The following is a 12,902-nucleotide window of genomic DNA, read 5'->3' on the forward strand; positions in this document are numbered from 1 at the left end:
AGATTCCTTCCATAAAATTGAACAAATGATATTATCTGGGGTAGGGATGTGGAGTAGAATGGGATCTAGGGATCTCTTGCGAAAGGGGTGATCTAGGGATCTCTTCTTTATGTTTTTTTTTAATTGGATATTTTCTTTATTTACATTTCATATGTTATCCCCTTTCCTGGTCCTCCCTCCCCTTCCTGGAAACGCCTATCCCATCCTCCCTCCCCTCCCTCCACCTACCCCACTCCCACCTCCCCACCCTCGAATCTCCTACACTGGGGTATCTATCCAGCCTTCACAGGACCAAGAACCTTTCCTCCCATTGATGCCTGACAAGGCACTCCTCTGCCACATATGCAGCTGGAGCCATGTGGACTTCTTGGCTGATGACTTAGTCCCTGGGAGCTCTGGGGGAATATTGTTGTTCTTCCTATGAGGTTGCAAATCTCTTCAGCTCCTTCAGTCCTTTCTCCAACTCTTCCATTGGGTACCCCATGCTCAGTCCAATGGTTGACTGTGAGTATCCGCCTCTGTATTTGTAAGGCTCTGGCAGAGCCTCTCAGGAGACAGCCATATCAGGCTCCTTTCAGCATGCATTTCTTGGCATCCACAATAGTGTCAGGATTTGGTGACTGTATATGGGATGAATCCCCAGGAAGGACAGTCTCTGGATGGCCTTTCCTTCAGTCTCTGCTCTACACTTTATCTCCATAGTTGCTCCTGTATTATGTTTCTTTTTACATTCTTTAATGTACTCATATATGTGTATATGTATGTATGTATTTAGTGTGTGTGGAGGTGGGTAAATTCTAGGAATCAATCTCTTCCTCTACCATATGGGTACCAGGGACTGAATGTAGGTCACTGGTCCTGGTGGCAAGCACCTTCGCCAGATGAGTCATCTTGCCAGCTTCTACAATTTACTTTGAAACATAACCATGGTCTTGGTCAGCACAGTAGAGTAGCAGACTAAATCCTCCCAGATCTGCACTTTTTGACTTTCTGTACAATTCAAAGAAATTAGCTGGTTAATGACTTTTATGGGTTAATAAATGTATATAAATTTTTACCTCATTTTATTTATTTATTTATTTAGTTTATCTATCTATCTATCTATCTATCTATCTATCTATCTATCTATCTATCTATCTATCTATCTATCTATCTATCTATCTATCTGAGACAGGGTTTCTCTGTGTAGCTCTGGCTATCCCAGAATTTGCTCTGTAGATAAAGCTGGCCTCAAACTTAAAAATCTACCTGCTTCTGCCTCCCAAGCGCTAGGATTACAGACTCGTGCCGCCATCACTACCTGGTGCTTAGTAGCAATATCAATTAATGAAAAGATGAATTTAGTTTTGAGAAAGTACTGGAAAATTATCACACTACTTATAATTTAACACATACAACTGAAGAATTAAATAGGATTTGAGTTGCTTGATAGCATGAGAGAAATCAACCACATATTCAGGAAAGAAAAATGCAAATCCCAAACTAATTTAGGCAAAAATATACAACACTGAAAATAAGCTATGAACCTTTGGGCAATTTTATGCCAAGAGCTAGGAAATCTATCTACCTCACTGAATCTACCTTACTGATTTCCAATTCGACCTCCTGCACCTTAGTAGAGATAGAGAAATCACTTTCTTTGAAGTCACACTGACATGTGATATGCACTATTAATCTGTAAAACCTCAACCCTGTAAACTGAATGCAATTCCTATTCACTGATTTAATGGGTTTGTGAATGAAAACCAAGCCTTTACCACAGAGCTTCAAGTTCCCAATGGCAGGTGTGTCTGGTGAGTGACTAAACTCTGGGTAGTGTTTGGCACACTGAGGAGAGAGAGGAGCAACATGGTGAGTGAGTCAGCTTGCACCCACACCGTGGAAGGCCCATTAATTTTCAGATACTTCTGTGTTCCATACACCCAACATACAGAATCACTATTATAAAGAGAAGAGTTACAGCCCTAGAACTATTTGAGCAGCAAGTAGTTCTTTCAGGATATTACATAATAAGGTGAAGATGTCATTTCACTGAACATTTAGGAAAAAAAATTCCAAAAATTTGACTGGATGAAGGAAAGAATAATCTTCCAAATATTTGGGGAATCCTGCCCATAGCTATACTTCTTAGTTGCTAGGTTTTTTTCCCTTTTGCATTTGTTTATTTGTGTGTGCCTCTATGTGCAGACATCAGGGGACAGCTTGCAGAAGTTGATTCTCACCACCACAGAAGTCCAGGAACCAAGCTGAGGTCATCAGTCTTGGTGGTGTCTTGTTAGGACATCTATTTGACTCCCTAAAATTCTTGAAATTTCTTTTTAACTGTCAATGTAACACAATCTAGAACCACATGGGAAGGGAATATCAAGAAGAGTCTGGCAAGCAGGGCTCATCTGTACTGGATTAAGTGAAGAGAGAAGACCCACCCACCCTGGATGCCCCACGCCCTACACAGGGGACCCTGCATAGCACAAGCATAGGGAATGTGAGCTGAGCACTACAACACACCAACTCACTGTTTTCTGATCTCATTGCTTCAAGTCTTTGTACTGACTTCCTTGCAATCCTGGACGGTAACTTGGAACTTTTCCTGTTTTTATTTTTATGTTGCTTTTGTCAGGGTGTTTATATCATAGCACAAGGAAGCAAAACTAAGACGGTTTCCTTTCATCAAGACATGTTAGAAACTGGCAAAGGTTAAGTAGGTTAAATGATTTGCTGGATGCTTTTAATTTCTCATAAAATACTTTTGACTATTTTGCAATCTTCTCAAATGTTAGGAGGACAAGAACTCTCTGGTGGATACCGTCCTTCACACTTACTTGGTAGATAGTTTTTATTACCTCAAAGTCACTAAAAATAATCCCTTGCTAATTATTTTGCAGCAAGATGTGATAGCATTAGAAAGGGATGGGTGGGCATGCTGTGAGAAGTCAATTTTCGCTGTAAACCACTTAGGAGGAGTGGCAGTTAAAACCCATTAGTCAGCTTCAGATAGAGTTACATATCAATCACATCATGCTCATTTCATCTCCTAGACACTCCTTCTGTCATTGACACTTTGCTTCTTAACCAACCTGAGCAGAATACATCAATACCTATACAAACCAAAATGATCCCCATCCCCCACAATGTTTTTTGTCACAAAACAAAGATAGGAAGTGGTTGTATGCAAACCAGTAAAGCCATCACAGCTTTCTTTACGCAAATGTCTACTCTTTTGTCTTTCCATCTGGGCCTTTCTACTGCATGTACACTTAGAAATCATTCCAGACTACGTCTCTCAGGGTTTGTATGTCAGCAGAGAGAGTATCTGCGCTTCAGCTTCTAATACAAAATCTTTTCCTGAGAAAGTGTCAGGCCCCTGGCCACAGACACAGTCACAGCATAGGTCTGCATGTAGGGACTTTGCCTCAGTGCACAGATGTTCGTGGGAATCAGGCCTGCTCTGACAGGAGATAAGAGGAGAGCAGGAGACTGTCTGCCAATAAAGAACAATGCACTTAATCTCACTTTCCCAAACTCCCAAACATTTGCAAAAGCTAAACATGGAAAAAAAAAGAATAAAAATCATTTTAAATGTATTGAGTTATAGAATTAGAAAAGAGAACAAAAATTATTTTTAAGTGACTACACATATAGTTATAGTCTTAGTAAAGGAAACCTTTAAAGGCCAAAGTAAAAGGCTAGTGTTATTAGTGTAGGTTTCCAGTGTGTTTTGGGGTGTGGGGATGGAGGGAGGGTGCTTTACCTTGGTTTTGGCCACATGAATGCCATTCAGAAATTTCAGGAATTAAACAAAACAAAACAAAACAAAACAAAACACAAACCCCAGTGAATGTCACCGTTGGGAGCTATCATCAGGAACTGACAAAACAAATGCATCTCTTATACAAGCATTGAACACTGCATTTCAATACTGCAGAACCAGGCACATTTGACTTCTTTCCATGTAACAAATGACACTATACCCTCCTTCACGAGGGACCTACACTTAGCACCCACACTACAGCCAGACCTACAGCAGGTATCAATGTCTGGACAAATGACATTTGTAACTAAGGGTTAGAGCTGCATTAGTCTAAATCCACTACTCATTCTATACTGTCAACATCCAGAGACCACCCCAACTGTATTTTCTTGATCCGGGGACAGATTTCTAAAGGACTCTATCAAAGTATTTCCTTAAATCTCTGGTAAAACGAAAGACCATTTCTGGCTTCCTAAAATGATAAGCACGGTCCTGAAGAAGAGAATCATGAGACATACTGCCTGCTCCAAAGGTTAACATTAAGAAAAATCTAAGGCCACAAAGTAGTGGAATCCACGGTACCATTTATTTATAAGGTGAAAGATTAGTTTCTTCTTTTTGAGACAGGCTCTCACTAAGTGGACCAGGCTGGTTCTGTAGTCAGAGAGCTCTGCCTGCCTCTGCCTCTCTGTGGTAAGCATTAAATGGCTGTGCCAGCCTGCCTGGTGGGAAGAGCTTCTACACTGGGCATCACTATAGACATGCATCTTTTTACCTCACCTGTTCCCACACCCACCCCAGCAGGAAGCTATCAATGTGCCTGTTTCACAGATGGAGAAACACAAAGGGAATCAAAGCAGCCTCACTTACACTGTTAGCCCTGCTGGGGACATATAAACCACCTACTTCTTTCGGATCAAGCTGCAGAGAGGATTTTATTAGGTCTCGGAGTGCAGTCAGCTGCTTCTTTTCTTCATCTTGGGTCTGCTTGATCTGGGAAAGAAAAGGTCAGACCTATTATTTATCATTCATTTTAAAAACAAAGCTCAATTATCCAAATATACCACTCATCAAACAATTCGATTTCATAGCTGTAGTACGTCTTTCCATTAAAATACTTTACTGCCTGGTTAACGTAAGAGCTATAGAATCTAATCCTGAGAAAATACCTGGAGTTTAGAATTAGCAAGCTTTCTTACTAAATAATGCATGGTAACCTCAAAATCTTCCAATCCCTCTATTTAACAAGGTTAGAAAATAATGCTTGTAACATTTATTTCTAGCTTTTGAAAGAATGGGCAGAAAGAATACCATGGTAAAATTAAATGGGTCAGAAGAAAATCCTATGAATGACTGAGACACCAATTGCTGAAGCACACACCAAAGTTTCCACAGAACTACAGGAGGACCAGGATTTCTGCTGCTTACTTTTAAGCATTTGGGATTTAACTGTCAGTAATCCCTGTTTACTAACTAAAAGAAAATTAGGCAAAACATACATGTATGTTTGCTAAAAAGTTAACAGTAAGAATCAGGCTGATAATGAATAACCTGAAATGTGTGGAAGTAGTAATTTTGTATTTTCTTGATCTGGAATATTTGCATATATATGTATGTATGTATATACATATACATACATACACACACACATATATATATACATACACATATATACATACATACACATACATATATATACATACATACACACACATATATATACATATATATATATAATGAGATCTCTCAAGGGCTGAACAAAAGTGTAAATATGTAATCGACTTGTTCCATATATCCTCAAACAGACAGGCTAAACCCAATGTCCTCCTACATAGAGCTTCTGGCATGTATGTGCATAACTACATTTTGGTTGTGGTGGAATTTTCTTTCTATGCTGTCATGTCAATTGGCCCTCGGAGTTTCAGATTTTCGAGCACTTCTTATCAGGGTTGCCTAATCTGTTATCTGTAACTCTAAAACCTTTTCTAGTCTTAGGTTCTCAGATTCCTAATACATTTTCTTTTAAAGTTCAGCAGCCAAGTTATTTCCAAGTAACAATTATTCCATCTCTAAGTGTACCTTCCCCGCCCCTTCTGAAGTTTACTTTTTTCATTTCTTCTTTGCCCTCCCACTCTTCGTAGCCTCCAAAGGTTTGCTGCTAAGATGAAGGCCTGTCTGCCAGGTTTACACTGACCTATCACTCATCTTCTCCATATAACACCCTTTCTGATACAGACTTCAAATGGACGGGACACTTCTTACAAGTTAAATGCACATGCTGTAAGTAGGGACTTACATTATATAAGTCAGCAGCCAGCTTTTCAATGTACTGTTTCAGTTTATCAGCCGTTTTCAAGCCATCCTGAAAGAAACTACAACAAAGAACAACACTGACTCACCAGCAGTAAAAAGAAGGAACAGAATTATGTGCAAAACCTGAGGCTTCTTCCCACCTCTGTCTCCCCGCACCCTCCCCCAGCAGTTTCCAAATAATAAACATGAAGTTAAGTTCAGCACTTGTATAAAGATGTGTCAAACACACACACTTATGGCTACTATTTGAAAATTATTAGGAGAGATCACAGTTGGTACAAATAACACTTGCAGTCCTCACTGATGTCACGTGTGTTAACACCCCCACATAGATCACTTCCTTGAGGTGGGGCCATGTTAGCATCAGAGAGAAAGACAAATTAGCCCGTGGCATACAGAAGTCTAACTGCATACGAGAGGGTCAGGTAGGAGGCAGCGTGTGCTGACACACAGGGTTTAGTGGCCCTGAGGGTCAGGCAAGCTGCATGCTACTCTGCATGAATGACAAGGCTGCATGACTTCCCAATGACAACGAGGGGTGACGATTCAAGAACCTTTCCTACAGGCTGAGCCCCGACTCACAAGTTGTTCTCGCTGCTGGCTTGATTCTCATGGGTCAAGTGCCTCGGCTTCCTCTCCATCCTGTAGAGAATGCTCAGCAAGGCTTTATCCCTTACTAGGCTCACACGGTGGTGGGATTCAGGTCCAGGACTGCCCGATACCAAGGCCATTCTCAAAGCTAGCAATGAAGTGAGTTCTTTCCTTGGGCAAGTGAAGCTGGTTCTTATCTTGTTGGGGCATCCCTCAGGGCCCTCCTCTGTGGTTCATTTACAGAAACCAGGGCCTAAGTGTACGGAAGCCCCGTGCTCTGCTGCCCCTTTCTCATGCCCTCTCTACCCCGTGGGATTATTTCCCTACAGACTTGTGGTCTCCCAACCAGTGATGAGGAGCACCTCCCTGCTGTGCCACCGTGGTCTTAGTGCTATTTAGATGCACTAAGGAGAGGAATTTTAGAATCCACTTTGGGAGCCACACAAAGCCTGGTTTCCTAGACTGTAAACCAGGCCCCAAATCCCTAAATCCCAGGTATCGGGCTGATCCTTTCTTACACCCTACAATAGTTAACACTCTGGAAAGTACCACCTTATTTAACTCCAAAGACATTTCAATAATTTCAAGTGGAGCTACACCAGATAGTACTATATTAGACCCACTGCTGAGGACTTTTAAAATGTAGATGTTGTGCCCCATCTCATGCTCATCGGAAAAAAATCTCTGGTATGCCATCTAAGGCATGCACCCTGAAGCTAAAGTCCCCAGCTGCAGCAGTGGCCATACTGTGCTCTAGCTCCTAGCCTGTGTGGGCACTGTAGTAGTAGGTGGGGAGGTGGATTGCAGAATCATAGTTGGTGCAGGTTCAAGTCTACCTATGTGGGCAAGACACAGTAGAGAAAGACGGGGCAGGATGTGGAGAAGAGGTGCTCTCTCTTTCCTCCACTCAGCCCGTAGTCAGTGATACCCACTTTCAGGGTAGATCTTCCCATAGTAAACTCTCTCCGCAAACTCCCTCAAGACACAGTTGGCGTGAGCCAGGGTTGGGGTGAGGACTGCTAATTCCCCAGTGATTCTAAATCTGGTAGAACTGATAATGTAGATTAACCATTCCAGGTATTTTTTGTTGATTAAGATTCAGTTTTAAGCTATGATACTCTTATTTTTGTAATGTATACCTGCATGGGAGAAGAGGGCATGAAATCCCAGTATAGATGGTTGTGAGCCACCTCGTCGTTGCTGAGAACTGAACCCCTGGAAGAACAGACAGAGCTCATAACAGCTGAGCCATCTGTCCAGCCCTGTGTTTTCTATTCTAATCACAGCGCTGCACACTAATTCCAGGACACTGTCATCATCCCAGGAAGAAACTACCCACTTGTCCCTTCCAACTAATCACTAATCTGATGTCTCTATGGATCACCTTTCCTACAGAGTTCACAATATACATGCAATCTGTTATATGGTATTCTGTAGCTGGCATAATGTTTTATATGTTCATTTATGTTGAAGAATGTATCAATATTTCATTCTTTTACATGGCTGAATACTATTCTACTGGATGGATATTTGTTTAACTTGACAGGTACACATGTTTCCAAGTACTGTAAATGTTTACATAATATCCATGCATCTACTTTTTTATATATACCTGTGTTTGGCTCTTCTGGGGATTTATCTTAAAACTTTTACAAATAATTACACTACCTTACATTCCTAACAGTGATACATGGGTTTCCTGTTTTTTCATAGCCTCTCCAAAACTTACTATTTTTGTTATTTTAATTATAGCTTACCCAGGGGATATGAAATAGTATCTCGCTTCTGATTTTTATTTGTATTTCTCTAATGATTAATGATGCTGAATATTTTATCATGTGATTATTTTCTAATTATATATCTCCTTCAGAAAAATGGCTATTCAAACTCTTCTCCCAGTCAAAAAAAAAAAAACTGGAGTCTCCTTTGTGGTTGTATTCTTTATCCTTCAGTATTCTCAGTCTTCATTAGGTAAGTGGCTTACAGATTCTTTATCCCACTCAGTGGGTTGTCTTCCTGGTTTTCTATCAGTATCTTTTCTTAAACAGAGCTTTGAATTTGGATGTCTAACTAATTTCCCTTGGATTCTGTGGTTTCTATGTCAGTACTGACATGTTTAAGCATCTACTAAACAAATTCCCATATGGACAAGTTACGGATCATTCTGAATTAAAGTGCCCTGATTGTACGATATAAAAGGGAAATCACATGTGAAAACTGGTGAGTCCAGATGTCCTGGGCTGTACGTAAGTTCCTGGGAGCTGTTACTTGTTAGTTTAATCTGTCATGATCAAAGAGAGTAATGCTTGTGAATGCTCTTGCCTCTGCAGATCACAATAAATCCCGTAGTAAAAGGAGTGGGTGGTTTGTTTTGAAAGTAGGGTGCTATTGGCAATGTTCACGGTGAGTGAGCAGTAATGTGGGTGAGTTGGAACAGGTAGGGACAGTTTGTTTCTACTCTTTCCAACGTAAACACTAGATCCATACTGAGGGGCTGTCATTCCCCAGAGAATTATGTAGCAAACTCCCTGGTGAGTGCTGGCTGGGTCTCCTGAAAACCATCTGGGAACTGGAGTTGGAGCTCAGGAGAAATCTTTAAAATAGAGATGTGAATAGAGATTGCTGTACAGGGCCACACTCTGCATATTAATATGGGTTGGGAGGGACTGACTGACAGGAGGAAGGATCTCTGGAAGAAATCTCCCTAGCTTCTTGATGCTGCATTCCCACAATTGGGCAACGTAGAGACAAAGCCAAGGATCGGCCATCCGATGGCTCGGCACCTCACCTCCTTAGGGAGTGTGTCCTGTTGGTCTGTCCTTCTGACCATCTTTCTGTGCTCTAGTGAAAGTCTCTGTGACCAGATCCCAGAGTCCACCTGCCCTCCAAGGCCCATGCGAAGCCCCACCATCACCTTCTTTCAGATACAGCCACTGCCCTCCTTATCCTTTGCAGGAGTCTCTCCTTCTCTTGGTGCCCATGGTACGGGTCCTAGAATGGCTTATGACTACCAGGTACCTGACTGCCGGTACCAGACCACAACCCCCAGAAAGCAGCTCTGCTTGAATTCGACTCCAGGGCCTAGCAGAGCACCCAGCCTTTGGGAGGAGGCCAGTGAATGGCTGTGGGTGGGAAAGCAGAAAGAGAACCGAGCAGTAACAGTGTCAGGCTCCACCCACTCTAAATGCTGCTGCTATCACAGAGGCTAAGGGACAGACACACAGTTTGCAAAGCACTTTATGGTTTGGGAAAAGCATGCATGGAGACCTCAAACTCTTCTATCCACACTTAGGAATTAAGAAAGATTTTTAAAATCAGGTAAAGATTTGCTGTCAAGAGCTGCAATTCAGAAGACTCAGACATTCATCTCGTTTGGTAAAAGTTTGCAGAGTAAATGTTTCTAAAAAAAAAAAAACACAACAACAACAAACAAACAAAAAAACCTGAAGCTGATCCAAGACAAAAATACCACATTCAATTAAAATCAGGAATCGCTGCAGCTTACTTTAATGTTTATAACTGTCCACTGTACCATAAAGGTAAATTTCGCTCAGGTCCTCAGGCCAGAGCTTCCCTACACATTTCAAAACCTTGTAAATGTAGCTATATTGAGTATGTATTGAAATATATTCTTTCCATTTACAAAGCGCATTTATATAAGGTAGAATTTACCTTCAAAACAGTTAACTACTTTACATAAAAATTAATTTGGTCTTTTGTAAAGAGAAACACCCTAACCATGACATGTATGAATTAGTTCCAACACCACAACTGCCCCATCAGTAAGTACTTCAAAATGCTTTATTTTACTCTTATATCCTCATGAAGACCTGGGGGTGTGGGTCAGAAGTTCCAACCACAAATGACAGATGCCACTGGCACTCAGTGAGGGGCCTTATCCAGCAGGGATTTGCACCTTGTCATTTGCACACAAAGGTTCTCCTAGACTGGTGTTATTGTAGTGTGGTACACTACAGAGCAATGCTTGTCTCAGGATAGAACACTTTCACAGAAATCTTTCTATAGTGCTAAGCATCTGAAATACTCCAAGAACTAAAGTTTAGATAATGAACCCATACCAAGAAATTGTGGATAGGAATACAAGGTAAAAGTAACAGGGAAAACAACAAGAAATGTGTATGGGGAGAGGCAGCATTAATAGAATGGTCTTTGGGACACGGATTTATGCCCAAGCTGTGGAGGAAGACATCACTTCAGACTAATCAAACAGTTGTTTATTGTAAGCTGCTAATTTATACAAAATGCTGATAACAGAAGCTAATACTACTATTTACAGTTTCTCATCTATTTAGCTGCTACTACTGACAGTCACTCAATAGAGGAGAATTAAGAGACAAGTAGTGAAACCAAGAGGCCCAGCAAGGGCTGATTCCAAGCATGATAAGTAATGCAACACTTACTTGCACTGTGCATGATAATACTTGATAAGGTTCTGCAGCAGGTCCACACCCTTTTTGGTCTTGATTTCATTAACTTTAATGAGATACTGAGGAAAGAAAGCAGAATTTCATGTTGGCAACTCAAGAGGGGGCTCTCAAACTCATGTGGAAGAACAGTACTGCTAATCCTGCCCAGGTAGGTGAGCTTTGCTTGGGGAAGGCTGTTGGAGCACAGTCAGTGTGCACAAATGCAGTTAGTGTTAAGGTTCGCTAAGTCCTTTACGAGACAAGCGAGAAGGAAACACAGCAAGCGCACTCCATGACACAACTGTTTTCTGTAGGTACCGTGGATCTCAAACCTATATTCACATAGTCCTGAGACACACTGTTCTCTGCACAAGACAGGTGGGAGAGCAGGCCTTCGAGAATGTTCCACGAGATACTGAAACTTTTAACAAGGAGATAAATCAGAGGGAGAAATCTCTATTTAAAAAGAAGCAAGCCAGAAAAAGAATAAAAACAAGGTGCCACAGTTAAGCACGGTAATGGCTTTGGTCTTATCACTGGGCAGAATCTTCCAGTGACACTGCGCACAGCTCACTTGTGATGTTAAGAGTTCACACCCAGAAAAGGTCAAGGAGCTACAGGCTTATGAGGAAGAAAAAGAAATACCAAAGAAAAGCAGCAGCAGAGGTGGGGGTGGTGGGGAGTCAGGAGAAAAACTTAAATTACACACTCTCCACCAGGGTTTTCTAAGCCAGAAAGTCTCTCCTTGGCTCCAGTTGCCTCACAGTGAGTGCGCAGGCTAATGGGGTCCAGGTTTTGGTGGGGTTTCAGTTTGAGAACCACAGCTGTAAGTTAACGGCAGCATGCTTTTCCTGCCCTGTTCCACGAGCGCAGACTTCCTCACTGGACAGCTTCGTTTAAACTGTCACTCAAGCAGGATCCATGCTTTAGATAACCACGTGCTCCAATGCAGTACCACTCACCCACGTTACCTCCCACCAGGGCTCCCCCAGTCACTCGCAAGCAACATCGAGGTTCTCACCAACGAATCCCGGGTTGGCTTAAAGAGGCCCATAGGACCAAGGGCTCAAAATATGAGACAACAGTGCAATGTCGATCCCAAAGGGCTTGGAGAAAAAGGGAGATTAGAATCCTTAGGAAACAGTCCCTCCTCCAAGCATCAACCCTAGCCTGCTGGGGAGCAGAGGATGCTGCGTCTGAGACGGTCTGCTCTTACTTCACACATCTGGAGCTGAAAAAGCCGCCGCTCCTTTTCCATTTCTTCTGCAATCTCAGCGCCTGTTATCTCTGTTCGGATCATCCCGTGCTGCTTCGCGTGCTCTCTTTTCTCCTTCTCAATTTTTGTACTGCAACAAAAGCATACGACCATTAAAACAAAGATAACCCTCAACGCCAAGTGTGGTCCCGAGCGTAGGCTTGCCTCTGGATGGTGCCGTACTGATGCGTCCACCAAGTACATCACATGTACAATGGGTGGAGTCGGGTGGGGTGGGCTGTGACTGTGGGGCAGGTGTGAGTGTGTGGTGTGTGTGTGTGTGTGTGTGTGTGTGTGTGTGCGCGCGCGCAGAGAGAAATCGGGAGCCCTTCTTATCTACCACTCAAAACACTGATTTTGAACTGGGGCTGTAGCCTGTCGAAGAGCACAAGACCTTGGGTTCAACTCTTGGTGTCTTTCCCTTAAGTAAACAGTTTAACTAGTTGAGAGGCAACGTTTCTTAAGATGACGGAGTCAAATCATTAGTAGAGATGTGAGTTCAAAGGGAACAAACATCGTGTGTGAACTTCCTCTAGGACGCTTCTTACAACTCCATTAAGAGATT

The 12,902-nt window shown here is 42.1% G+C and overlaps 1 protein-coding gene across 5 annotated transcripts in view; it reads right to left on the reverse strand.

The window, feature by feature from the left end:
* The window catches only part of Asap1 (ArfGAP with SH3 domain, ankyrin repeat and PH domain 1), a 295,049-nt gene that overhangs the window by 68,761 nt on the left and 213,386 nt on the right, over nucleotides 1–12,902 (reverse strand). For 3 of the 5 annotated variants that reach the window (XM_052161438.1, XM_052161436.1, XM_052161440.1), the window contains 4 exons: nucleotides 12,299–12,428; nucleotides 11,077–11,162; nucleotides 6,048–6,123; nucleotides 4,622–4,744 (listed from right to left, as the gene is read on the reverse strand). In XM_052161438.1, coding sequence (XP_052017398.1) covers nucleotides 4,622–4,744; nucleotides 6,048–6,123; nucleotides 11,077–11,162; nucleotides 12,299–12,428 — 415 coding nt within the window. The remainder of the gene's footprint in view (nucleotides 1–4,621; nucleotides 4,745–6,047; nucleotides 6,124–11,076; nucleotides 11,163–12,298; nucleotides 12,429–12,902) is intronic. The other 2 variants (XM_052161439.1, XM_052161437.1) reach the window with 1 other exon arrangement.

The sequence above is a fragment of the Apodemus sylvaticus genome, chromosome 17 (assembly GCF_947179515.1).
Source record: "Apodemus sylvaticus chromosome 17, mApoSyl1.1, whole genome shotgun sequence".
Lineage (NCBI taxonomy): Eukaryota > Metazoa > Chordata > Mammalia > Rodentia > Muridae > Apodemus > Apodemus sylvaticus.